The following is a 25,530-nucleotide window of genomic DNA, read 5'->3' on the forward strand; positions in this document are numbered from 1 at the left end:
TGTCTCTCCAGCAAGCACATGTGGCCTATGGCAAAAATCTATAAAAACAAACCTCCCCAAATCCAAAGATAACCAATACCCCAAACTGAGAGGTTCCTGATTTTATTATACCACTGCATGTTACTATCACTCTGCCCTTGTGGTGGTTTACCTCTGTGTGAGCGGGGTGGGGGTGGGGGGCTCCAAGGCCGTTTACTGCACAGGCGATGGTGCTACTGTGCCTGTCCTCGCAGTTCAGTGGCATCGCAGTGGCAGCTTGAAACTGGTCGCGGTGGGGGTGTTCGCAGCACAGTGTCGGCAAACTATCAAGCAGGGCGGGCTCCTCCACCTCACCCCAGACCTGCTGCTAATGTTTACTTACCGTCAGGCCACTGGTCAAGGACAGTCGAGGCTCACAAGATGACACGGGGTCTTGAGAGACCTTTCTGGTTTGCCAACGATCTGGGCTTCCTTCCTGTCACTAGGCCAATTCGCGGGGTGACCTGGAGTGTCTGACTCCGTCCTGGCAGGCGTCTAACCTACTCGTCAGGCACCGATTCTCAGGATAATGAGGAAGACTCAGTCCCTAACTCCAGAGCTAAGGTGGGCGGTGTCTGGGCCACAGCACACCCATTTCGAGCGTGAACGTTCGGATGCATGGAGGGTTCAGTACCAAGGAGCAGAGGGTGAGTGCTAAAGGGGACAATCACTGGGGACTAGTGTCCCGAGTTCAGTCCTGGACCAGGGCATCCCTCTGAACATCAAGGTGGGATTTGTTTTTATTTTTTTATGTATGCATTTATTTATTTAGAGGTTTTTGCCATAGCGTGCATGCACTCTCTGGAGAAAGACAGAAATAGAGGGAAAGTGAGAAATCACTTCCCCAAAAGGGAGGGCCACACCACAATCCCTTCTCCCTTCTGGGATCTTGGGCATGTGTGCACATGTGCCCGGTAGGACTTTCAAGGCACCAAGTCTGAGGTCAGCCGGGTGGGAATCCGGTGACATAAGCCCGCTGCCATCTGCTGGCCCCTTGAGGTAGGAGTTAGATGCGTGAAGGAAAGGACTTCCAAGCAGGGGAAGAGCATAATTTGGGTAGGAGTCAGAGTTCAGGACGTCATTTTCTGAAAGGATGCTCAGTCTTTTTTTTTTTTTTTAAACTGTTGTATTATGATTTAATCTAATAGCACAAAAATTTGAATTACAACTCTCAACTTTTTTTTTAACAATTATTTTATTTAACTTTATTTATTTATTTAATTTGACCAGAGAGGGGTAGATTGAGAGAGAGATAGGGAAAGTGAGAAAGCAAGCTGCCAGGTCCAGGACTCAAACCACAGTTGGCCACGTGGGAGTCCAGCACCCCCAACCACCACACCATCTGCTGGCCCCTCAACTCTACTTCTAAGAGGAGGGTTATACATGACTCCATATTCAGTTCTGCACTGTTACATTTGAACCATATCGTGAATTTTACATCATGATGGATCAATTTAGAATTCTCCACGCAACACTTCAAATTATAAATTGGAAGCAATTTTTTTTTGTGAGAGGTTTTTGGTACAGCGCTGGTACGCTCGCCAGAAAGACAGAGAGACAGAAAGTGAGAAATCACCCCCCAGGGAGGGATGGCCACGCCACAGTCTCTTCTCCACCATTCTCCTCTCGGGATCTTGGGCACACATGCACATGTGCCTGGTGTGAGTTTAAGCCACTGTGTCCAGGACTTGAACCATGGTCGACTACAGGGAGTCCAGTGATGTAGCCATTATGCCGCCTGCTGGTCCCGATGAAAAGAATTTTTAAAGCTTCGAAAGATTTTCATAAAGATAAAAGCCAGGACCAGCAAATAACATAATGGTTACTTTGCTGGACTCCCACACGGTTGACTGTGATTTGAGTCCTGAACCCAGTGACTTGAAACTCACGCTGGGCGTGTGTGCATGTGTGCCCAAAATCCCAAGAGGAGACTGGAGGAAAAGGGATTGCGGCATGGTCTTCCCTGATGGGTAATTTCTTGCTTTCTGTCTCTCTGTCTCTCTCTGGTGAGCACACATACCCTGTAGCAAAAATCTCTCTTAAAAAAAAGATAAAAGCCATTTTTTGTGGGTAGTTTACTTTTGGGTTACAATGTACCAGGTTGCTGCTGCACTTTAAGACATTGGTCACTGGGACCAGCAGGTGGCATAAGGGCTATGTCGCTGGACTCCCATGTAGTCAGCCACAGTTCGAGTCCTGGACCCGGTGGTTTAAATTCACACCGGGCGCGTGTGTATGTGTGCCCAAGATCCCTAGAGGAGAATGGAGAAGGGATTGTGGTATGGCCATACTCCCCCAGGGAGGGGGTGATTTCTCGCTTTCTGTCTCTCTGTCTTTCTGCCAAGCATACGTGCCCTATAGCAAAAACCTCTTTAAAAAAAAGTGACTTATCAACCATCGCCTAGGTAACAACCAAATATTCCCTTCTCAATAGACTAATCCACGACACTCGGCATGTTTCAAAAGTTTGTCGATTTCTTTCATCAGTGGGAGAAAGAGAGAGAGAGAGACACTGCCCCTAACGGCCTCAATACTGCAACCCACCCACACCTCTGCCAGCCCCAGACCACAGGAGGTGTGTGTGCTTGGCATACTTGGAGCGGTCTCTGGACTTGAACTGGGAACCTTCCCATCTGACATTGCCTCACAAAGCCTCATATGTACCACTGCGCCACCATCTGGCCGCAAGGACACTGAGCTTCTCTGAAAGGTACTTGGCCACACTTCCCGAGAGGCTTCCTCGGTGAGCAGAGGGCCCGGTGAGAAAGCACGGCCGCCTCCTCATCATACATCAGTGAAATCTGGGGCTCTGGGCCCAGCCCTGCCGCTAAGAGACTGTGCGACTTGCTGCACGCGCAATGGCCCTGTTTCCTCGTCTTCGCAGTCAAGGGTTAGACTCGTCTCCCTGCCTCTCAGTTTTCTTTTTCTTTTTTTCCCACAAGAGAGGTTTTTGCTATAGGGCACATGCGTTTACCAGAGAGAGAGAGAGAAATCACTCTCCCCCAGGGGGGTTGGCTAGGTTGCAATCCCTTCTCTTCCGTTCTTCCCTCGGGATTTTGTGCACACATGCACACACGCCCAGCATGAGCTTCAAGCTGCCGGGTCTGGGACTGGAACCTCAGTAGGCCATGTGACGTAACCACTACGCCATCTGCTGGTCCCTGCCATTCAATTTTCTGATCAGTATTTGGAGAGTGCCTGTTTTCCATCTCAGTTAAACTCACCTGCTGCTTCCACAAAGTACACAAGCCTTCTGCTGACTGGCGAACTGTTCATCGCTAGTCTTAAAATATACCCTTCAAGAGACCAGCAGGTGGTATAGTGGTTAAGGCACTGAATTCCCACATAGTTGACTGTGGTTCGAGTCCTAGGCCACAGTCTCTTCTCCATTCTTCTCTTGGGATTTCATGCACGCACACACACCTGTTGCGTCTCTCAAGGTGCCAGGTCCTGGACTCAAACTTCTCGGTCTGCTATGTGGGATCCAACCATCTTAACCACTGTGCTGGTCCATTCCATTCTCTTAGCACACCACACAGGATATAGTTGACTTCAAAGCACTCAAGAGTCTCTGAAATGAGTATTTATTTATGGGCGCTTACTACAATGTAAACTTCACACGACCAGGGAACTTGACTGTCCTGGGACAGTGAATGGCTCAGTAAGACATTCAGTGAAAGAAGAGTGAGCACATGAATAAATGAATGAGTCGTTGAACTTTCTGAAGAAAACACGGTTTAGTTATGTACATTACTGCCGTTTCTGCAGACTGGAAAAGAAGACAGAGTGGACTGGGAGGAGAGAGAAGGGGGGAAGAGGGGAGTGGCACCTCGAATTCTGAGCCACAGGGCCGCAGGGGGTGGAGTCGGGGAGTCTTCGGTGTGGCTTCTAGGTGCTGCCCTCGGCTTGGGCTTCTCTCCAAGCCTGGCGCACCGTGACCCTCACTTTGTAAGGGTTGATAAGAAAGACCACCTTGGGGTTGCCCTCCAGGGAGGGCAGCTGCCCGTCATCCGGCAGTTCCAGGTGGAATCTCTGCAGCAGCCAGGCCATGAAGAGGAAGAGCTCCTGGCGGGCCAGGCTCTCGCCGACGCAGGAGCGGGGCCCTGCTCCAAAGGGCAAGTAGCTCAGCGTTGGCGAGATGAGCTGGTTCCCCGTGGGGTCCAAGAAGCGCTCTGTGGGCAGGGCGAGGCATCAGGCAGCGCCAGGGCAGGAGTACGCAAGGCACGCGGCTGCCCCGGCTCTGGGGGAGACACTCAGGTCCTCGCCTCCTCAGAACAGCCCCGGTGAGGGGAGGTCAGACGGCCTTTCTGAGGAGGGCCACAGCCCTGCTCTCAGACAGCCCTTTGTGACACAGGAAGAATGGCAAGGATGGACACGCCGCCATCCACGGAGAGAGGAGGCAGACTTCTTGGCAGACGGATGCCAAGAGGACCTCGGAGAGGAGTAATTTTGCAGTTGGTCGGAAGGAGAGAGGAGGGGACGTTGGCTAAGTCCGAGATGGGACGGGAGCGTCACCGAGGAGATTCGAACTAAGAGTGCTCTAGGAGCAAGCGTGGCAGAGGGGAGGGGGGCTGGGGTGCTGGAGCCAGAGTCCAGGCCGACTGTGGCCCCGGGAGAGGGCCAGGAGAGACTCACCAGGCATGAACTGCTCAGGCTGCTGCCATTCCTTCTCGTCGTGATGCAGGGCCCACAGGTTGACGACGACCTGTGTGCCCTTGTCAATAGCAAACTTGCCGATGCTGCCCCAGAAAAGGAAAGGAAAGGAGGACCTGGAACATCGTCCCCTGCTTCCGGCTCAGCCCCCAGCACCACTTTTCCCACCACAGGGTAAAGGGGCTCTTGGTTCCCTCATTCCACTCCCTCATCTTTTCTTCAGCTTCTGCCAGATCGAATCTGAAGCCCAGCCTTCTCCAGCCCTGTCTTCTTCCTTTTTTTTTTTAAATTTTTTTTTTAATGTTTTTGCCATAGTTGCACTTGTGCTCACCAGAGAGAGAGAGAGACAGTAAACAGGAAACTGAGAAGTCCCTCCCCAGGGGGATGGCCATGCTGCAATCCCTTCTCCATTCTCCTGGGATTTGGGGCATGCGTGCACATGCGCCAGCGTGATTTGCAAGCCACTGGGCCCAGGACTCGGACAGTGGCCGGCCATGTGGGAGTCCAGCTGCCTTCACCACACCACCTGCTCGCCCCCTAGCCCTATCTTCTTAACAAGCACTTCTGTACTGACACTTGTGTAACATGGACATTCGTGTCTACCCAGGGGTGCGGGAGTGCATTTGCAGCTGGGGCACATCTGTGTGTGCTGCAGTTGCCGGGCTGGTAGCAGCCTGAGAGCGCCCCGTCTTTCATCCCGACCACGTGTCTCCAGGGCGGCAGGCAGCTTTGGACAGAAGTCAGGTAGACCCGCAGATTAGTTGGTGTCAGCGGGCGGTGGGTACACTGAGCAGTCTGGCCAGGCGTGGGGTGACTGGTAGTAGTCAAGCACTGACTGACTAAGGTGGACCAGCAGGCTGGAGGTGGGGACCGCGGAGGGGGAGGCAGGTGGGCTGGCCAGCAGTGCAGGGTGCCTCGGCACAGGGCTGGATGTTCCTGGGCAGGAGGGCGTACCTGGAGTCAGTGTTCGCCTTGTGGGGGATGAGCATAGGGGCCACAGGCCTGATGCGGAGCACCTCTCGGAGGGTGGCCTCTAGCAAGATGAGGTTGTTCCGGTCACTGAGGGTTGGTGTTCGGCCAAAACCTATGTTCTGGTCAATCTCCTCATGGATCTTCTTCATTATCTGAGGGCAAGGGTGGGGTGGATGTGACCAGTGTGCTTAAGCCCAAGAGAAGCATGGGCTTAGCAGATGCCAACGGTCAGATCCAGAAGAGCTTGTCCAGACTCTTCCCAGTAGTGGCTCTAGAGCCCAAGCCTGCTTCCAGAAGCTGGGCCAGAGCCAGCCACTGGTTGGGTAAGCGGCAGGGCAGGCCCGGCCCTTCTGCACAGATTACCTTCCCTGCCTCTGGGGTCCAGCCGTTGGGCTGGCTGGGGTCAAGGATGGATGGGGAGGAGTAGGGAGAAGCCCACCTGAGGATTATGCAGCAGGAAGGCCACTGTCCACTTCACCACAGAGGTGGTAGTCTCCACGCCAGCCCCAAAGATGTCCCCAATGGTGGCAAGAATGTGTGTATCTGAAAACATCTTCGAATTCTGGTCTTGGTCCACATTGTTATTGTCTGAATTCATCTTGGCTTGCATCAGCATATCCATCATGCTGGTGATGGAGTCACCGCTGAACTTCTCCTAGGTAGGGGGAAATAGGGAGACGGTGATGAGATGGGAGCTCATCTGCAACACTCCTGCATCCCGCCATCCCACACTGGGCAGGGCCGGGCCAGGGCCTCTGAGCTGGTAAGGTAAGATTAAACTGGGGAGATGGGTCCCTTCTAAGGTCCTCTTTCATTTCTCACTTTCCCACCTCCATTCATTACGTCAGTTTTTATTGAACACTTACTATGTGCCAGGCTCTCTGCTAGGTTCTGGAGATCCTGAGGTGTCCAAAATGGACCCAGCCCTGCTCTCCTGACATGTTCAGTCTAACTCATACCCTCGCCTGCGCCATCACCTACCTTGTGGTTCTTCAATACTTTTCCCAGCAGGTCATTTCGAATTTTAACATATCTCCTGATCATTTCCAGGGTTTTGTTGGGGAAAATCTGGGGAGTAGAAAGAAGTGTCAAACTCACCCCTCTTCCATTTTGCTTCTCCAGCTACCACAATGGCACCTAGAGGCAGATCTTAGTTTTCTGCCTGTCGAGAGTTCCCGTTCCAACCCTGACCTTCAGCCAAGGTGGGAGGCAAGATGAAGACACAGAACAGAATTATCGAAGACCATTAGGACAATTCCAGACACGGGAGTGGCATCCACTTCACTTTCTCCATTCAATCAAACATCTAGTCCAGGCCTTAGGAATGAGGTTTGAGTCTGAAGCTTTTTTTTTTTTTTTTTTGAGAGGTTTTTGCTATAGGGTACATGTGCTCACCAGAGAGACAGAGAGACAGAAAGTGAGAAATCACCCCCCAGGGGGTTGACCACGCCGCAATCTCTTCTCCATTCTCCTCTCCGGATCTTGGGCATGCACGCTCACGCGCCTGGTGTGAGTTTAAGCCACCGGGTCCAGGACTTGAACTGCGGTCAACTACATGGGAATCCAGCGACATAGCCATTACGCCATCTGCTGGTCCCGAGTCTGAAGCTTTGAGCAAGGTCCTTACCCATGCTAAATCTGTTTCTCGGGACTAGCAGGTGATGTGGTGGTTCTGGTGCTGTATCCCAGATGGCTGACTGCGGTTCGAGTCCCAGACCCTGGCAGATTGCTTTCTCACTTTCCCTTTCTCTCTGGTGAGTGCACATGCCTTAAAACAAATTTAAAAATACTAATAATCAATAAAATTAAATAATTCTTTTAAAAAGTTTTTTTAAAATCTTGTTCTCTGGGACCAGCAGTTAGTGTAATGGCTATGTTGCTGGACTCCCATGTAGTCGACTGCCGTTCGAGTCCCAGACCCGGTGGCTTAAACTCATGCCGGGCGCATGTGCGTGCATGCCCAAGATCCTTAGAGGAGAATGGAGGAGAAGGGATTGTGGCATGGCCATCCCCCCTGGGGGGTGATTTCTCGCTTTCTATCTCTCTGTCTCTCTCTGTCTTTCTGGCGAGCACACGCGCCCTATAGCAAAAAACCTCTCAAAAAAAAAAAAAATCTGGTTCTCATCTTAATAGTGGGGATAGTAAAACCTACCTCCAAGGGGAAGTTAATGATCAGTACACATAGAATGTGTAATACTGGAGGGGGCCAGAAGTTGGCGTAATGCCTTTGTCTCTGGACTCCCATGTAGTCGACCACAGTTCGAGTTCTGGATCCAGTGAGAGAGAGGGAAAGTGAGAAAGCAAGCCACCAGGTCTGGGTTTCAAACGGTTGATTATGTGGGAGTCCAGCATCTTAACCACCACGCCACCTGCTGACCCCTATCATCATGAGTTACTAAGACTAGGAAGGGGACCAGCAGGTGGCATAGTAGTTAAGGCACTGGACTCCCACATGGCCCACTCTAGTTCAATTCCCAGACCTGGAGGTTTGCAACTCACACCAGGTACACGTGCATGTGTGCCCCAAATCCCTAGAGGAGAAGAGATTGTGGCATAGTCACCCCCCTAGGGGGTGAGTTCTCACCTTCCCTCTCTCTGTCTCTGTCTCTTTCTCTCCAGCAAGCACATGCACCCTATGGCAAAAAAAATCATTTTTTGTTGTTGTCGAGAGATTTTTTTTCTTTGCTATAGGGCACATGCACTTACCAGAGAGGGGAGAGAGACAGAGATAGAAAGTGAGAAATCATCCCCCACGGCAGGCTGGGCATGCCACAATCCCTTCTCCTCCCCTCTCCTCTCAGAATCTTGGGTGGTGGTTAAGGATTCAAGTCCTAGATCTGGTGGTCTGAAAAACATGCTGGGAGCATGTATGTGAATGTCCCAAATCCTGGGAGAGGAATGAGGAGAAAGGATTGTGGTATGGCCATCCTCCCAGAGAGTGCTTTTTCACTCTCTCTCTCTGTGTCTCTCTCCAGCAAGCATAGCGCCCTATCAGCGTGTGTGTGCGTATAATACATAGATTGTACATATGTAGTAGAGGCCCAGCCTGTGGCCTGGTGGTTAAGGGTGCGTGCGTGTGCACAGTCCTGGAGGGGGAGAAACGGAGGAGAGCATGACCAGGCAGCACGACCATCTCCCATGGAAGATGCTCTGCCTTTCCCTCTCCCTGTCTCTCTCTGGTGAACACAGGTACCCTCTGGCAAATTTTAAAAAATAAAGATAAAATAAAATACAACAGGGAGAACACAGTTAACAATAACCTACTATATATCTCAGAGTAACTAGGAAGATGTGGATGTCCCCATGGGTCAACTCCATACCTTGAACTCTCCTCGCCCTCCCTCTTCACCTTATTCCTCTGAGACCCCACCGCTAGCCCAGCTGGACCTGGCGAGCCCCTCGTGACCTTTCCCTCATCGCAGAGAACAGGCCGTGGCTGGGGCTGGTCCCGAGGAACACCTCACAGCTCTCCCACAGGAGGACATCACTGAATCCTAGACACTAACCAAGACGTACTCTGCTGAGTCTGCCGATTGATAAGGTGACCTGATATCGAAACCCCTGAACAATGTATGTCTTTACTTGATTTATTTATGCTTTGTTCTTGGTCTATAAAACCAGAGCCTGGGGACCAGCAGGTGGCGTGATGGTTACGTCGCTGGACTCGCATGTAGTCGACCATGGTTTGAGTCCCAGACCCAGCAACTTAAAACTCACACCGAGAGGAGAATGGAGGAGAAGGGACTGTGGTGTGGCCATCTTCCCCAGGGGGTGATTTTTCACTTTCTGTCTCTCTGTCTCTCCAGTGAGCACCTGCACTCTTATGGCAAAAATCCCTCCACAGAAAAAACAAAAACTAAACAAAACCTGAGCCTGTTTTTGCTGACGGTGTGGACCACTCTCCACCCAGCTTCCCTAGTAAGGAAACTCATGTCTCTCTCTGCTGGACCTCCATGGGGTTCTTTGGAATCAGAAAACATCATAGGAAGGCACCCCCAAATTTGAGGTCCTCAAAAACATTTGGCACAGGGAACCAGCAGTTAGCGTAATGGCTATGTCGCTGGACTCCCACGTAGTCGACCGCGGTTCGCGTCCCGGACCCGGTGGCTTAAAACTCACGCCGGGCGCGTGTGCGTGCGTGCCCAAGATCCCGAGAGGAGAATGGAGGAGAAGGGATTGCGGCGTGACCATCCCCCCTGGGGGATGATTTCTCGCTTTCTGTCTCTATGTCTCTCTCTGTCTGTCTGGCGAGTGCACGCGCCCTACAGTGAAAATCTCTCCAAAAAAAAAAAAAAAAAAAAAAAAAAACATTTGGCACAGTCTGTAGGATTCCAAAGAGCATCCCATTGTAGTGACCACAGGGGAAACTGAGGAAAAGAGGATGTCATTGAGGGAAATACCAGGGGGGACCCCACTTCAATGTAGTACGAGGTAACCAATCTTTTAGACAATTGGGGCCCACTGCGTTGAGTATGGGGATGCCCTGAAAATGCTGATAAGACTGCCAAGCTTTTAAAGGCATTTGATGAGAAGGGGAACCTTCAGAAAGAAAAGGAGGTCCAGACTCTTGTCACAGTCGGCTGGCTGCAGCCTTGTGCTCTGCACTTAGCCACGGAGGAGGCCTAGCTGCCTGTGCAGAAGCACCGCACCTGAGGGAAGCGCTCCCCCTAGAGTGAGAGGCAGGAGTCACACAGGCTGAGGTGAGAGACCTGCTTAATCCTGCCTAGAGCAAACAACCAAACAATTCCAGGAATTAGCCTGCAGCTTTGCAAAGGTAACGGGGTGGTCAATGCCAGTAGCACGATTCTGTGCAACAGTGCCACGATTAGACCAGAATCCCTGAAGGGGGGACCCCATGGAGGACTTAAACTCCTCAGAGGAAGAAGGTTGCGTGGAGGTAATAGAGGATACTGAAGAAGGTGCACAAACTAGACCTGCCGTCATGCAGAAACTAAGAACTCTGCAGCCACAGGGCTGGCAGGTGGCATGCTGGTTAAGGGCGCTGGACTCCCACATGGCTGACTGTGGTTCGAGTCCTGGACCTGATGGCTTGCTTTTTCACCTTCTCTTTCTCGAACTCTGTCCCTCTGTGGTCAAATTAAGAAATATAAATAAATAAATAAAGTTAAATAAAATAATTCTTTTTTTTTTCTTTTTTGGAGAGGTTTTTGCTATAGGGCACGTGCACTTGCCAGAAAGACGGAAAGACAAAGCAAAAAATCACCCCCTGGGGGGATGGCCACCCCACAATCCCTTCTCTTCCATTCTCTTCTTGGGATCTTGACAATGCATGCTCATGTGCCTGGTGTGAGTTTAAGCCACTGGGTCCAGGACTTGAACCGTGGTCGTCTACATGGGAGTCCAGCAGCATAGCCATTACATCATCTGCTGGTCCCTAAAATAATTATTTAAAAAAAAATGCAGCCACAACCTGAGGGAGCTGACCCCCAAAACTTGCCACCACCCCGATTGCTACACACCATGGTTGAATCATATACATCAGCCGAACTGGTTCAGCTAGCAACAAAATTTAGGCAGAAGAGTTGAGAGAGTGTGGCTGGGTGGCCCCTGAGTGTGTGGGATGCCCGTGTGGATGGAATCCTTCCCAGTGAGATGTGAAAGATGTCTTCTAGACTAGTCGCCCCTCACGGAGGCAGTGCGTTCTGGGGGCCTCACTGGAAGATGAGACTGCCTCTTTATGAGCCTGGCTAACCACAGCATGCCACCCTATCTGGTCCAATGGGGGCCATCTGCCATCCACAGTCCCCAAATGCGGGAGTTTATCCTGGAACTGGGGGTGTGCAGTGCCGAGACGTGACATAGGCAAATGCTGTTTACCTCGCTCTGGTAGCTGCTGAGCCTGACACCAGCCACGCCTCTGTCGCGGTGCAGACAGCCCTCTCCATTGTGGGGTGGCTACATGACCTGTCCCACAAGACACGAAGCCCAGCCACGCAGACGACGACTCTCACCCAGTGCTGAGCTTATTTGCGACAACACAGTAAGTTCCCTACCAGCCCCTTACGCCCTGTTAGGAACACTGATGCCCCTCCAGTGGAGGCTCCTGCTCTCATTCCTTCTCCCATCCAGGTGGGAAGGTCTCCAGGGCCAGATGATGCTTGGTGTCCGGTCGGCTCCTTCCGGGGGCAGCCCGACGATGGAGAGCTGTGGTGTACCAGCCCTACAGACACTACTTGGATGAGAGAAGCCGAGGGGTGAAGAAGCCAACGGCAGAGCTCAGAGCTATGCGGATTGTAATTGCTAAAGAAAAGGGCCCGTAGCTCTCCGCACAGACAGCTGCGCTGTAAAGGACTTCCCCGTGGATGCTACCCTGGCACCAACAACAATGGAACATTGCAAACAAGCCTTTATGGGGGCAGGACACGAGGCAAGACATTTAGGAGGTTAGACTCAGACCATCACTGTTTATCACGTGTCTGGCCACTCCCCCCTCTGGGTCCCGGCAGCGATGAAGCCCATGCGCGGGCGCACATCCGATGCTAGAAGAAGCCCTCACCGGAGGTGTCACGGGGTGGCTTCTTGGGAAAATGAATATGCTGGGCAAGAGGTTTCTGGGAAGTGACAAAAGCCTGGGGAATTCCTCTAAGACCCTCGGACATTGCAATAGCTCGCAGTGAATGCTCAGTGTTTTCAGAGCGCCGGTCCCACTGCTTATAGACAGAATAGGGACAGATCAAAAGGGGCTGGGAGCCCCTGACCCAATGGCAGATAGACTGTGCCAGACCCTTCCCTGCTCGGAAGGGCCTATTTTGCTTTGACCTGTGAGGGCACCACCACAGGCATTCTGCAAGCATTCCCGCTCCCAGGCCACTCAGCGCCGCCACACGGGGGCGAGTGCAGCTATTTGCAGCTTATGGGGCACCGGAAGTCATGGAAGGTGATGAGGAACACATTTCGCCAACATCAGGTACAGCAGCGGGCTGGGCAAATGCATCTAGACGGGCACTTTCACCCCCCTTCCGACCCCGCAGGAGCTGGCCTCGGAGCATGACAATGGAAAGCTGAAGGAAGCTCTAAAGTCCCTCCAGGGGACACCCACCCGCGAGAGGCCGCCCGGTCCTGAGTGAGAGGCCGCGGGCTGGCCGGGCTGGCTGCCAGCACACTGGATTTGCTTTTCCAGCCATGGGGCACTCCCACGTGGCTGCAGGTTCATACCCTGGGAGCCACACTAGCCCACACGTCCCCTGGCCTCCTAGCTGTGGCGGGGGGGGAAGCCGTGCTGCCAGCCACTCAGGACATGCGACCTGGGGGTAATACCCACCAATGGCCCAGGATGTTCAGTCTGAACGGCGGTGGTGCTTCCTCCCACCTCCCTTGGAGGGAGGGATTAGCCCACAACCCAGATAGTCACCCGCAAATGATGGGTAAATGGACTAATACTATCAAATGCCACAACCTGCACCGTTACCGTTATCAACGGCATATGAATGATTCCCATGTGGCAGTTTAGGACAGTTTCTCTCTCCTTCCATGTCATGGATCGAAGTGCCCCTGGGCCTGACCGGGCATGGTCAACTAAGCTGGGAGGACTCCCCAGAGTGGTACCCTACCTCTCCAGAGGCCTCCCCAGGATAGAATGTTGCGTGTTGTTACCCGATAATATGACTTACCTTTATGTGCCACTAAAATGTGTCCTACCATCCTTAAGCTGGGGGCCGGGAACTCATCCCTGTGACGGGCCGGCACCCTCACATGGGCCACCAGTCCGCCTGCTGGGTGTGCCCTGAGTTCCCCTCAATGCCCTGGGAAATGTGCCTTGCTAACCACTCTCACTTTCTTACTGCCGTTTAGAACTCAAGCTCTCCGTTGTATTTGTAGGATGTGGATGCAATGTGTGACTCACACCCCCACGTGAAGATTGTGAGGGCGTGCGAGAGTCGGGGCGGAGGGAGGGTAAACCCCATACACTGAGCTCCCCCACACACACTTTGTCCTGTTCCTCTGAGACCTGGCTGCTGGCCCAGCTGGACGGTGCCCGCACGAACCCCTCGTGACCATCCTCTTACCTCGGGAGCCGACCCAGGGCGGGGCTGGCCTGGAGGTACGCCTCACACCCCTCACAAGGCTGGAGGCACTAAACCCCAGACACTAACCAAAACCCACTCCGCTGACCCTTGGATTGACAAGCTGATCTGGTATTGAACCTCCAATGATGTCAGTCTTCCCTTGACTTGTGCTTTGTTCTTGGTGTATACAGCCTGAGCCCGTATGTGTGATGGCACTGAGCATTCTCTACCGAGCCTCAGTGGAGCTTCCCTAGTAAGCAAACTCCTGTCTTTCTCTGCTGGGCCTCCCAGCGTGTTCCTTAGAATTGGTAAACATCATGGCAGGCACCCCCAAATTTGGGAGTACCCCAAAACAGTTCCCAACCAAAAGTAAAATTACAATCATTACAGGTTGCAATTTCATATGGAAAAATCACATTGTAGCTCTGCAAATATTACAATTATTATCTGTCAGTTAGAAGAAAAAGTGCAGGGGCCAGCAGGTGGCACAGTAGTTAAGGGGCTGGACTCCCACATGGCCAACCATGGATTGGGTCCCAGACCTGATGGCTTGGTTTCTCACTTTCTTTTTCTCTGTCTCTCTGGTCAAATTAAAATAATAATGATGATAGTAATAATAATAAATAAAATAAATAATTCCTTTTTTAAAAAAGAAAAAGCACATAATCAGGTGGCAGTGCACACATAGTGCCAACCGCATGGGGTGACCTGGTTCTGTTTCTGGGCCCGAGCACACCAGACACAGTGGCACGTCTCTATAATGCTAGTTATTTGCAAGGCTGGGGCAAAAGGATTGCAACAAAGTGGGACCCTGTAAAAAATGACTATCTTGGGTGCCAGTTGGTGGACTAGTGTTTAAGATACTGGACTCCCACATGGCCAACAGTGGTTCAAGTCCTGAACCTGGCGGCTTTCTCACTTTCTCTCTCTCTCCCTGGTGAGTACATATACCCTATAGAAAATTTTCAAGCGGGACCAGCAGTTAGCATAATGGCTATGTTGCTGGACTCCCACGTAGTTGACCGCAGTTCGTGTCCCGGACCTGGTGGCTTGATACGTGTGCGTGCGTGCCCAAGATCCCGAGAGGAGAACGGAGGAGAGGGGATTGCGGTGTGTGGCCATCCCCCCTGGGGGGTTATTTCTCGCTTTCTGTCTCTCTGTCTCTCTCTCTCTGTCTGTCTGGCAAGGGCACGCGCCCTATAGCGAAAACCTCTCAAAAAATGATTTTTCAATAATAATAATAAAATTAAATCATTCCTTAAAAAATTGCCTATCTCTGTCTGTCTCTCTATCTCTCCTCTCTCTTGTAAAAGAGAAAAGGAGGGGCTGGCAGGTGGTGTGGTGGTTGAGGCGCTGGACTCCCACATGGCCAACTGGTTCGAGTCCCAGACCTGGCAGCTTTCTCTTTCTTTCTCTCTCTCTCAACATCGAGAGTCAACATTGAGGTGGAGGGACAAATTAAAAGATAAATAATAATAATAACAAATAAAAATAAATCTTTTAAAAAAATAGATGTATAATTAAAAAAGCGATACCCACTTAGTAAAGAAATAGCTGAGGCCTTACGAGGCAGAGGAGACAGAGGCCACTGGCTGAGGCGGTCAGGGTAGTAGGTCTGAAGCTGAGCAGTAGCCGGTAGAGGACTGGGGGCACGCAGGGGCCCCTCACACCCCTCACAAGGCTGGAGGCACTAAACCCCAGACACTAACCAAAACCCACTCCGCTGACCCTTGGATTGACAAGCTGATCTGGTATTGAACCTCCAATGATGTCAGTCTTCCCTTGACTTGTGCTTTGTTCTTGGTGTATACAGCCTGAGCCCGTATGTGTGATGGCACTGAGCATTCTCTACCGAGCCTCAGTGGAGCTTCCCTAGTAAGCAAACTCCTGTCTTTCTCTGCTGGGCCTCCCAGCGTGTTCCTTAGAATTGGTAAACATCATGGCAGGCACCCCCAAATTTGGGAGTACCCCAAAACAGTTCCCAACCAAAAGTAAAATTACAATCATTACAGGTTGCAATTTCATATGGAAAAATCACATTGTAGCTCTGCAAATATTACAATTATTATCTGTCAGTTAGAAGAAAAAGTGCAGGGGCCAGCAGGTGGCACAGTAGTTAAGGGGCTGGACTCCCACATGGCCAACCATGGATTGGGTCCCAGACCTGATGGCTTGGTTTCTCACTTTCTTTTTCTCTGTCTCTCTGGTCAAATTAAAATAATAATGATGATAGTAATAATAATAAATAAAATAAATAATTCCTTTTTTAAAAAAGAAAAAGCACATAATCAGGTGGCAGTGCACACATAGTGCCAACCGCATGGGGTGACCTGGTTCTGTTTCTGGGCCCGAGCACACCAGACACAGTGGCACGTCTCTATAATGCTAGTTATTTGCAAGGCTGGGGCAAAAGGATTGCAACAAAGTGGGACCCTGTAAAAAATGACTATCTTGGGTGCCAGTTGGTGGACTAGTGTTTAAGATACTGGACTCCCACATGGCCAACAGTGGTTCAAGTCCTGAACCTGGCGGCTTTCTCACTTTCTCTCTCTCTCCCTGGTGAGTACATATACCCTATAGAAAATTTTCAAGCGGGACCAGCAGTTAGCATAATGGCTATGTTGCTGGACTCCCACGTAGTTGACCGCAGTTCGTGTCCCGGACCTGGTGGCTTGATACGTGTGCGTGCGTGCCCAAGATCCCGAGAGGAGAACGGAGGAGAGGGGATTGCGGTGTGTGGCCATCCCCCCTGGGGGGTTATTTCTCGCTTTCTGTCTCTCTGTCTCTCTCTCTCTGTCTGTCTGGCAAGGGCACGCGCCCTATAGCGAAAACCTCTCAAAAAATGATTTTTCAATAATAATAATAAAATTAAATCATTCCTTAAAAAATTGCCTATCTCTGTCTGTCTCTCTATCTCTCCTCTCTCTTGTAAAAGAGAAAAGGAGGGGCTGGCAGGTGGTGTGGTGGTTGAGGCGCTGGACTCCCACATGGCCAACTGGTTCGAGTCCCAGACCTGGCAGCTTTCTCTTTCTTTCTCTCTCTCTCAACATCGAGAGTCAACATTGAGGTGGAGGGACAAATTAAAAGATAAATAATAATAATAACAAATAAAAATAAATCTTTTAAAAAAATAGATGTATAATTAAAAAAGCGATACCCACTTAGTAAAGAAATAGCTGAGGCCTTACGAGGCAGAGGAGACAGAGGCCACTGGCTGAGGCGGTCAGGGTAGTAGGTCTGAAGCTGAGCAGTAGCCGGTAGAGGACTGGGGACACGCAGGGTCTTACCTTCAACCAGGGGAAGATGTCTACCAGATTGTTGTCATTCAGTGAGTTCAGGATGCCGTCATTAAAACGCTGTATGGTCTTTAAGTCGGGATCCCCATTCTTGTAGGAGGAGTTGAAGCAGATCCAGCAGATTACGTTGGTTACGGCCATAAAGACAGGCCAGGACAAATCTATGGACTGTCCATCGTGGGTGGCCAGCAAATCACACAAGGAACTGACTTCCTGACAAACTGAGGGGGGAGAGGGGTTTGAGGGTGGGGAATGAACAAGAACCCTAGCTTTTTTTTTTACCAGTTCCCTCTTCGCGAGGGTGGGGAACGGGACACAGATGGCCGCTAGATGGCAGCAGCAGCCAAGAAAAGGATCATTGGCCCAACCATCCCTCTGCCTCCTCCCTCTAGCGGCCCCAGGGGCTCTCCCGGCACTCACTGATCTTCTCTAGTTTCAGGTCGCCATCCTTGAACAGGCCAAAGGTGCCCAGCACCAGCTTCCGATGTATCTGCCAGTGGGCACCAGAGTCAGCGAAGGCAACGCCCTTCTGGTCGTTGGACAGGATGCCTAGAGTCGTCTTTGGAGAGCAGACAAGGCTGTAAGAACCACACACCATCCAGCAGGTCCTGGACCTGCCATCCCTCACTCATTCCCTTCCTGGGGGAGAAGGCAGGGGCTGTGCTGACCTCTGTGTGGGGGCATCCCCATTACGCTCCACCATGACCTAGGGTCTTGGTAGGACAGGCCCTAAGGCCCCCACTGCCCAGTGGACCTGGATCCAGAACACACAAACCCTGGTGTCCAGTTCACTGATGGCATGACCTCTGGGCTCTCTTTCCTCATCAGATTCTGACCAGGGATAGGCAGGCATGGCTATGATAAACACGCTCAGTTGTGCCTATCCTAGGGTCAGGGAGTAGGAAGCCTTGCCAGAATTAAGGACTTGGAGTTAGCCTGTGGCCTGGTGGTTAAGGCAGTAGATCCCACATGGCTGACCACATGGTTCAAGTCCTAGACCTGGTGGCTTGAAAAACACCAGGCACGTGTGTGCATGCACCTCAAATCCTGAAAAGTAAAATGCAGGGGAAGGGATTATGGTGTGGCTATCCTTCGGGGGGTGAGGGTGGCGTGCTGTCTCACTGTAACTCTCTCTCTCTCTCTCTTTATCTGTGGCAAACACATGCATCCTATAGCAAATTTTTAAGAAAAGAAGAAGAAGAATCAAGGACTACCCAGACCTCTGACTTCCTCTGGGCCCTCCTGGGGGCACTAAAGACCCGGCTGTCCTTGTCTTTGTCTGCTCTTCCATTGCCAGCCTGTTCCCAACCCAACCACAAACCCACATCTGAACAGTGTCACTGTTTTACCCACCCAGTCTGGACTTGGCCCAAGCTGCCTTTTCCCCAAGGCACCCCAAAAACCATAGTATCCCGAAGCCTCTCTCTTCTGTCTTCGGACCCCAAGCTCTAGCTGGCTAGCTTCTTCCATCCTCTCTGTCCGGAGGAGCCCTACCCTCAGCCAGCTGCTTGGGCGGCCGGCCTGGTTGATGAGTCCAAGGAAAAACGAGTCAACATGTGGCTTGATCAGAGCTGAGAGGATGGGAGTCCTGCGGGGGTGCTCGGGGGGTCCTCGGCAGCAGAGTGCTGGGACGGGGCATTGGGAGCATCTCTGGAGGGTTAGCCCCCGGAGGATCGTGGCGAACTCCAGGACCATCGGCCTCCCTGAAATGCCACTGTAGGTCAGCCCCTGTGAGCTGGAGCAGCTGGGGACAGATTCAGGGAAGCAGTGACCACAGACCTCCGAGAGCCAGGCTGCTTCTTCCCTCTCCATGGAAGATAGTAATTACCACCCCCATTTTCCACGAGGAGTCACGTTAATACTGACTATACTGACTATTTGTTTGTTTATTTATTTGGAGAGGTTTTGCTATAGGGTGCCAGCAAGACAGAGAGAGACAGAGAGACAGAAAGCAAGAAATCACCCCCCAGGGGAGGATGGCCACTCTGCAATCCCTTCTCCTCCATTCTCCTCTCGGGATCTTGGGCACGCATGCACACATGCCCAGCGTGAGTTTAAGCCACTAGGTCTGGGACTCGAACTGCGGTCAACTACATGGGAGTCCAGCGACATAGCCATTACGCCAACTGCTGGTCCCAATACTGACTATTTATGAGTGCTTCCTGCACTGGGCCCTGAGCCAGGTCTGTACACCCTCTCAGTTAATCAGAGAAACCCAGGCCCAGAGACATGACCACCACGTTCCAGAGTGAGCTGAGTGGAGAGAGGGCTCGTTTCCGTTTGCTCTTCCGTTGCAAGACTGTACCCACTGGAGCCCCCATCTGCATAGTGCTAATGTTTGGCCCACTCAGTCTGGACTTTCCCCCGAAACAAAAGGGTCCAAAGCCTCTTTCTTCCAGCCTCTGACCCCTCAGGCTGCTGCCCTCACCCCACCCCACTTCCTGGGCAGTCTGGTAAAGGAAGTCTTCCTTGAACTCCTCGGGTGAGGTCTAAGGAGACCTTTCCTCGCATCAGCCAGGGTGCCAGCAAGACAGAGAGAGACAGAGAGACAGAAAGCAAGAAATCACCCCCCAGGGGAGGATGGCCACTCTGCAATCCCTTCTCCTCCATTCTCCTCTCGGGATCTTGGGCACGCATGCACACATGCCCAGCGTGAGTTTAAGCCACTAGGTCTGGGACTCGAACTGCGGTCAACTACATGGGAGTCCAGCGACATAGCCATTACGCCAACTGCTGGTCCCAATACTGACTATTTATGAGTGCTTCCTGCACTGGGCCCTGAGCCAGGTCTGTACACCCTCTCAGTTAATCAGAGAAACCCAGGCCCAGAGACATGACCACCACGTTCCAGAGTGAGCTGAGTGGAGAGAGGGCTCGTTTCCGTTTGCTCTTCCGTTGCAAGACTGTACCCACTGGAGCCCCCATCTGCATAGTGCTAATGTTTGGCCCACTCAGTCTGGACTTTCCCCCGAAACAAAAGGGTCCAAAGCCTCTTTCTTCCAGCCTCTGACCCCTCAGGCTGCTGCCCTCACCCCACCCCACTTCCTGGGCAGTCTGGTAAAGGAAGTCTTCCTTGAACTCCTCGGGTGAGGTCTAAGGAGACCTTTCCTCGCATCAGCCCACAGGCCTGTTGCGGGGAAGACTTACAGGTTGTTGAAGCTAGAAGGATCATTCTGGGCGTGGGCATGGCGGAAGAAATGAACAACCCCAAGGGGTGGTGAGGGAAGGGGGAGGGGGCACTACTTACTATTCGGGGCCGCCCGGAGAATTCCTTGCCCTTCTTAATGAGCACCTCCCTGGCCAGCTGGTGGTCGCCGACAATCACCATGGTGTTGGAACCCATCTGAGCAGAATAGATGGGGCCGTATTTCTTCTGCAGCTTGAAGAGGTTTTCGTGCAGATGGCCATGTCTGGGGAGGAACGGCAGGCTGCCCTCCAGCGGCAGGGATGGGAGGCTCTGGGGGTACTTGGCACCAAGCCCCTTTACTTTGGGCCAAAGGAAATAGGCGAGGCTGAGCAGCAAGAGAGCCACAAGCTGCCACATGGTGGCCGGGCGCCCACCGGAGGAGGGAAGACGGGGAGCCGGAGAGCTATGGCAAGTCTAAGGAGCAAGGAGGCATTTTTAAGGGCTGTCCTGGTCACCACCTTGACCCTGTGCTATCTCTCTTGCCTCATACAAGTTTATCCTGGAGCAGAGCCAGGCTTGGTCCCACTCCCAGATCAGACAGAGAAAATGAGAGTGGAGGCCTCCTCAAGGACTGGCTTCAGTCCAAGGCAAGGCCAGCCGGTCCCCTTCCCTGGGATCCACGGGTGGCCCCAGAAGCGATTGTGTCTGGGTGAGGAATCGAAGCTGGGACTTTCCATGTTGCAAAATCAAAATCACTGGACAGATGACAAAGCTCAGAGGGCTAGTTAGGAGGGACTGTCAAGGATATGTTCTTATCCATCTTATTAGGTCATCGAGAAAGTCATGACGTGTTTTTCTCTGCAAATATGCATCATGGTTTTCCTGACAACCCATATGACAGTGAGGAAATGAGGCCTTGAAAGGCTAGGCTTGTATGAAGTCACGCGAGATAGTGGGGACAGGACCCAGGTGTCCTAATTCCTAGTTCACGGCTTTTTTCAGAAGCAGCAGAGCTCAAAGACAGACCATGGGACTAAGAGTCAGATAGGCGGGGGTTCGAATTTTACCTGGACCACTCGCTAGCAATATGATCTTGAGTGAGTTATTTCACTTTTTTTTTTTTTTTCCCTTTTCTTTCTTTTTTTTTTTTTAGGGCATGCAGGATTGCCAGAGAGACAAAGAGAGAAAGGGAAAGTGAGAAATCACCTCCTGGGGGGTGAATTCTTTCTCCTCCATTCTCCTCTGAGGATTTTAGGCATGCATGCACACATGCCTGGAGTGTTTTTTAAGCCTCTGGGCCTAGGACTCGAATTGTGGTTGGCCATAGGGAATCCAGTGCCTTAAGCACCATGCCCTCTGCCAGGCTCTAAACCTTTTTTAAAATAATTGTTTTCACTAGGGTTAGATAGTGGTTCAACAGTAAAAACACAACACGTTGTTGAGGGGGGGGTCCCACATGGAAAGGTTCCTTGTTGAAGTCCAGAGACCTCCCTGAGTTCACGGGGCACGTGTGTGCCCCTGATCTGGCTGGCGGAAATGGGGCGAACCACAGTTGTAGGACCGGCAGGTGGCATGGTAATTAAGGCGCTGGACACTCCCACATGGCCAACCATGGTTCGAGTCCCGGGCCTGGTGGCTAGATTTCCCACTTTCTCTCTCTCTCTGTTTTTGTCTCTGGTTAAATTAAAATAAATGAACAAATAAATAGAGTTTAAAAAGTGTTCTTTTTGGGGGGGAGAGAGGTTTTTGCTGTAAGGCATGTGTGCTCGCCAGAAAGAGAGAGACAGAGAGACAGAAAGTGAGAAATCACCCCCCCGGGCGTATAGCCACGCTGCAATCCCTTCTCCTCCGTTCTCCTCTCTGGATCTTGGGCACGCACGCACATGTGCCCAACGTGAGTTTAAGCCCCTGGGTCCGGGACTCGAACCATGGTTGGCTACATGGGAGTCCAGCGACATAGCCATTACACCACCTGCTGGTCCCAATCACTGTGTATCTTTATAGCATACCCAATGTTCATTGTCCAAGGCAGGATTTTGACTGTTATGCAGTAACTCCCCGTTTTCTCCTTCTTCCAGCCCCCAGTAATCTCTGATCTACTTTTTGCCTCTATGAACTTGACTTTTTTTCTCCCCTCTTCTCTTCCTCTCCCCCCACTTCCCTCTTTCCTTTCTCTCTTTCTCTCTTCCTGACAGGGTCTCACTGTGCCTTGAGCCTCTTCCTTCAGCCTTCCAGCCCAGACTCTAGGCGTGTGCCGTCACGCCCGGCTCTTTCTTCTTTCGTTTTTGCTAGGAGGCATGTGTGGTTGCTGGAGGGAGGCAGAAAGTGAGAAAGCACCCCCTCACGGGGATGGCCACACCGCCATTCCTCCTCCATTTCTCTCTCAGGGTTTGGGGAACACACACACACATGCTCCTGGCATGATTTTCAAGCCACCAAGTCCAGGACTTGAACTGCACTATCAGCCTTATGAAATCCAGCTGTCTTAACCGGCAGGCCAGCTGACTGGCCCTCATTTTTTGTTTTTGAATTAGTTTTTCTTTATTAGTAATAGAGCATGCGTGCATGCATGTGAGAGAGGGAGAGAAACACCCGAGAAGCCTGGTCATGCCACTATCCCCTTTCTCCAGTCCTCCAGCCCACTGATGGAGGCATTTGCCTTCATGCCTGATGAGTTTCAGGCTGATGGGGGCGGGGCAAACTACCACTGTCAGGTGGATTGGCTTCTCTTGAGCAGTGTATTACCACTGCACCACAGAGCCGGCCCCCCCATTCTAAAAACTAGTAATTGTTGGGACCAGCAGATGGCATAATGCTTACACTGCTGGACTCCCACCTCGTAGACCGTGGTTCGAGTCCTAGAGTGCAAAAATCTCCCTAAAAATTTTAAAATTATTATTTAAAATTTAATTTTATTTATTATTATTATTATTATTATTTTTAACTTGCTGTAGGGCATGTGTACTCACCATAGACAGACAAAGAGAGAAAGTGAGAAAGCATACCACCGGGTCTGTGACTCAAGCTGTGGTCAGCCATGTAGGAATCTAGTGCCTTAATCACCATGCCACCTGTAGGTCTCTCTTTTTTTTTTTTTTTTTTTTTTTTCACTGTGCTGCCTGGGCCAGCTTTGAGCTGGTCCTCCTGCCTCAGGCTCGTAAGTGGCTGGGGGGGCCGGGGGGACAGCATTTTTAGCTGGACCAGGAATTGAACCCATGCTTGCCACAAGGTTCCAGCCTGCAGAGCACAGCATCTTAGCCGCTCATGCCACTCATGAATTGACCATTTCTAGTAAGTGGAATCATATGATATTTGTCTTTTTGTGTCTTGCTTATTTCACTTAGTGCCCTGCTTTCAGGGTTTATCCGTGTTGTGCCGTGGGTCAGAACTTCGTTCTTCTTTTGGAGCTGACCACTATTCCTTTGTGTGCATATGCCACACTCTGTTCTTTCACTCATTAGCTCACAGACCCTTGGGTTGTTCCTACCACGTTGGCTGTTGTGAGTAATGCTTCAGTGAACACAGGTGTGCGAGTATCTGTTTGAATCCCTGTTTTCAGTTCTTTGAGGTCTGTGCCTAGGAGTGGAATTGCTGGGTTGACTTGGTCATCTTATGTTTATGTAGCATTTTAGGTTTCGCTTTCCCTCTCTGTAAATAGAAACCATTGGATCTCCTTCTCAGGGGTGTTTGTGTGTGTGTGTGTGTGTGTGTGCATGTGGGTGTTTTTAGAGAGGCTTTTGCTATAGGGCGCGTGCACTTGCCAGACAGACAGAGAGAGACAGAGAGATAGAAAGCGAGAAATCACCCCCCAGGGGGGATGGTCACGCCACAATCCCTTCTCCTCCATTCTCCTCCCGGGATCTTGGGCACGCATGCACACGCGCCCAGTGTGAGTTTAAGCCGTCGGGTCTGGGACTCAAATCACGGTCGACTACGTGGGAGTCCAGTGACATAGCCATTATGTTAACTGCTGGTCCCTCCTTTTCAGGGTGGTTGAGATTTAGTGAGAGAACACTGAAAAGTGCTGCCCGGTGGGACCAGCAGATAATGTAATGGTTACATTGCTGAACACACACACGGTTCAAGTCCCGGACCTGGCAACTTAAAACTCACCGAGCAGGGCAGTGGCCCTGACTGGAGCGGAGAGATGTTGTGGGAGGATCCCTAACAGATAAGGTCTGGTGGGCACTTCAGATCTGGCTTCGTTTGTTTGTTTGTTTGTTTGTTTTTTTAATGAGAGAGAGAGAGAGAGAGAAGCACCTCAACAGGGCTCCCATGCCACAGTCCACCCCACCCTGCCCCAGCCAGCCAGGATCGCAGGCACCACATGCATACCTGGCGTGCACAGGGAGGCCTCAAGATGAACACTTAGGAGCTTCCCATGTGGCCTCAACACTGTTTAGCGCCACGACGGCTGCCCGATGTACAACTTTCATAAATATGCTGATGGTGGGACTAGCAGGTGGTGTGGTAGTTAAGGCGCTGGACTCTCATGTGGTCTACTGTAGTTCAAGTCCCAAACCCAGCAGCTTGAAACTCATGTCGGGCATGTGTGCGTGCACACTCCAAATCCCAAAGAGAACGGAGAAGGGATTGTGGTGTGGCAAAAAATGGCGGCCTCCTTCCGGTCCCCCCCCCCCCCCCCCGGTGATTTCCTGCTTTCTGTTTTTTCTGTCTCTCTGTCTCTTCAGTGAGTACACATGCCCTATAGCAAATATGTCTCAAAAAATAAAAGATTAAAAAAATATGCTGACGAGGGTATGAAGCAACTGAATTTTAAAAAATGGAATGCTAATTTTTTTTGTGATTGGGATGAAATATCAGAGAATCTTAGGAATAGAAAGTAGTCATTCATATTTTTCTCTTAGCTGTTTGGATCCCCTGAGATCCCTGCTGGGATTGCAGGACTTAGGCCTCCCCACTTTTCGGCCGAGCTGCCAGACTCCCCATCCAGTCCACTCGCGCACTGACAGCAGAGTCACTCTTCCAAAACACTAGCCACCCTGCCAGACCCCCACCGTAGAACATTCAGTGAGAAGACACGGGAAAACCAAGTGGCTTTGTATTCTCACCCATCCATCAACACAACACTGACGACAGCAGCCTGGGGAGGTGTTTCCCCACACACCAAGCAACCAGCCAGATTCCGCAGCAGACCTCAACAGGTGCCCTCTAATTTTAAACTCAGTTCAGACACTGTCTGCATGGAGATGGCGTCAGATCCCATAGGTCAAGGGTACAGTCCTGCTAGCCTGCCCCCGCCCCCACTTCCAGGGCCAACTGTGAGCCCCAGATCGCTTTGCCTGTGCTTGACTACCAACTATAAATAGGAGTTCCCACAACTCTCACTGGGTTTAATTTTTTCTTTTCTTTGTAGAGGTTTTTTTTTTTTTTTTTTTTTTTTGCCATTATGCCAATTGCTAGTCCTGGCATGGTT

The 25,530-nt window shown here is 51.3% G+C and overlaps 1 protein-coding gene across 1 annotated transcript; it reads right to left on the minus strand.

Moving 5' to 3' along the window:
• Nucleotides 1–3,586: 3,586 nt before the first annotated feature.
• On the minus strand, nt 3,587–20,578 carry CYP17A1 (cytochrome P450 family 17 subfamily A member 1). Its single transcript, XM_006166384.3, has 8 exons — nt 20,214–20,578; nt 17,387–17,525; nt 16,958–17,187; nt 6,625–6,711; nt 6,083–6,298; nt 5,626–5,795; nt 4,654–4,757; nt 3,587–4,190 (listed from the first exon to the last, which is right to left on the minus strand). Exons 1-8 carry the CDS (start codon nt 20,508–20,510, stop codon nt 3,907–3,909), a joined length of 1,527 nt encoding a protein of 508 aa, XP_006166446.1. The 5' UTR covers nt 20,511–20,578; the 3' UTR covers nt 3,587–3,906.
• Between the last annotated feature and the right edge of the window lie 4,952 nt (nt 20,579–25,530).

This window comes from Tupaia chinensis, unplaced genomic scaffold (assembly GCF_000334495.1).
Source record: "Tupaia chinensis unplaced genomic scaffold, TupChi_1.0 Scaffold144255_1, whole genome shotgun sequence".
In the NCBI taxonomy this organism is placed as follows: Eukaryota; Metazoa; Chordata; class Mammalia; order Scandentia; family Tupaiidae; genus Tupaia; species Tupaia belangeri.

What these genes read in the sequence shown, in the direction of transcription:
- CYP17A1 (XM_006166384.3), bottom strand. Translation starts at nt 20,510, where the DNA reads ATGTGGCAGCTTGTGGCTCTCTTGCTGCTCAGCCTCGCCTATTTCCTT. An exon ending in CCTGAAACTAGAGAAGATCA is followed by an intron (nt 17,188 to 17,386) that starts GTGAGTGCCGGG and finishes CTCCCCCCTCAG; the next exon opens with TTTGTCAGGAAGTCAGTTCC. An exon ending in GCCTGAGCAGTTCATGCCTG is followed by an intron (nt 4,191 to 4,653) that starts GTGAGTCTCTCC and finishes CCCTGCCCACAG; the next exon opens with AGCGCTTCTTGGACCCCACG.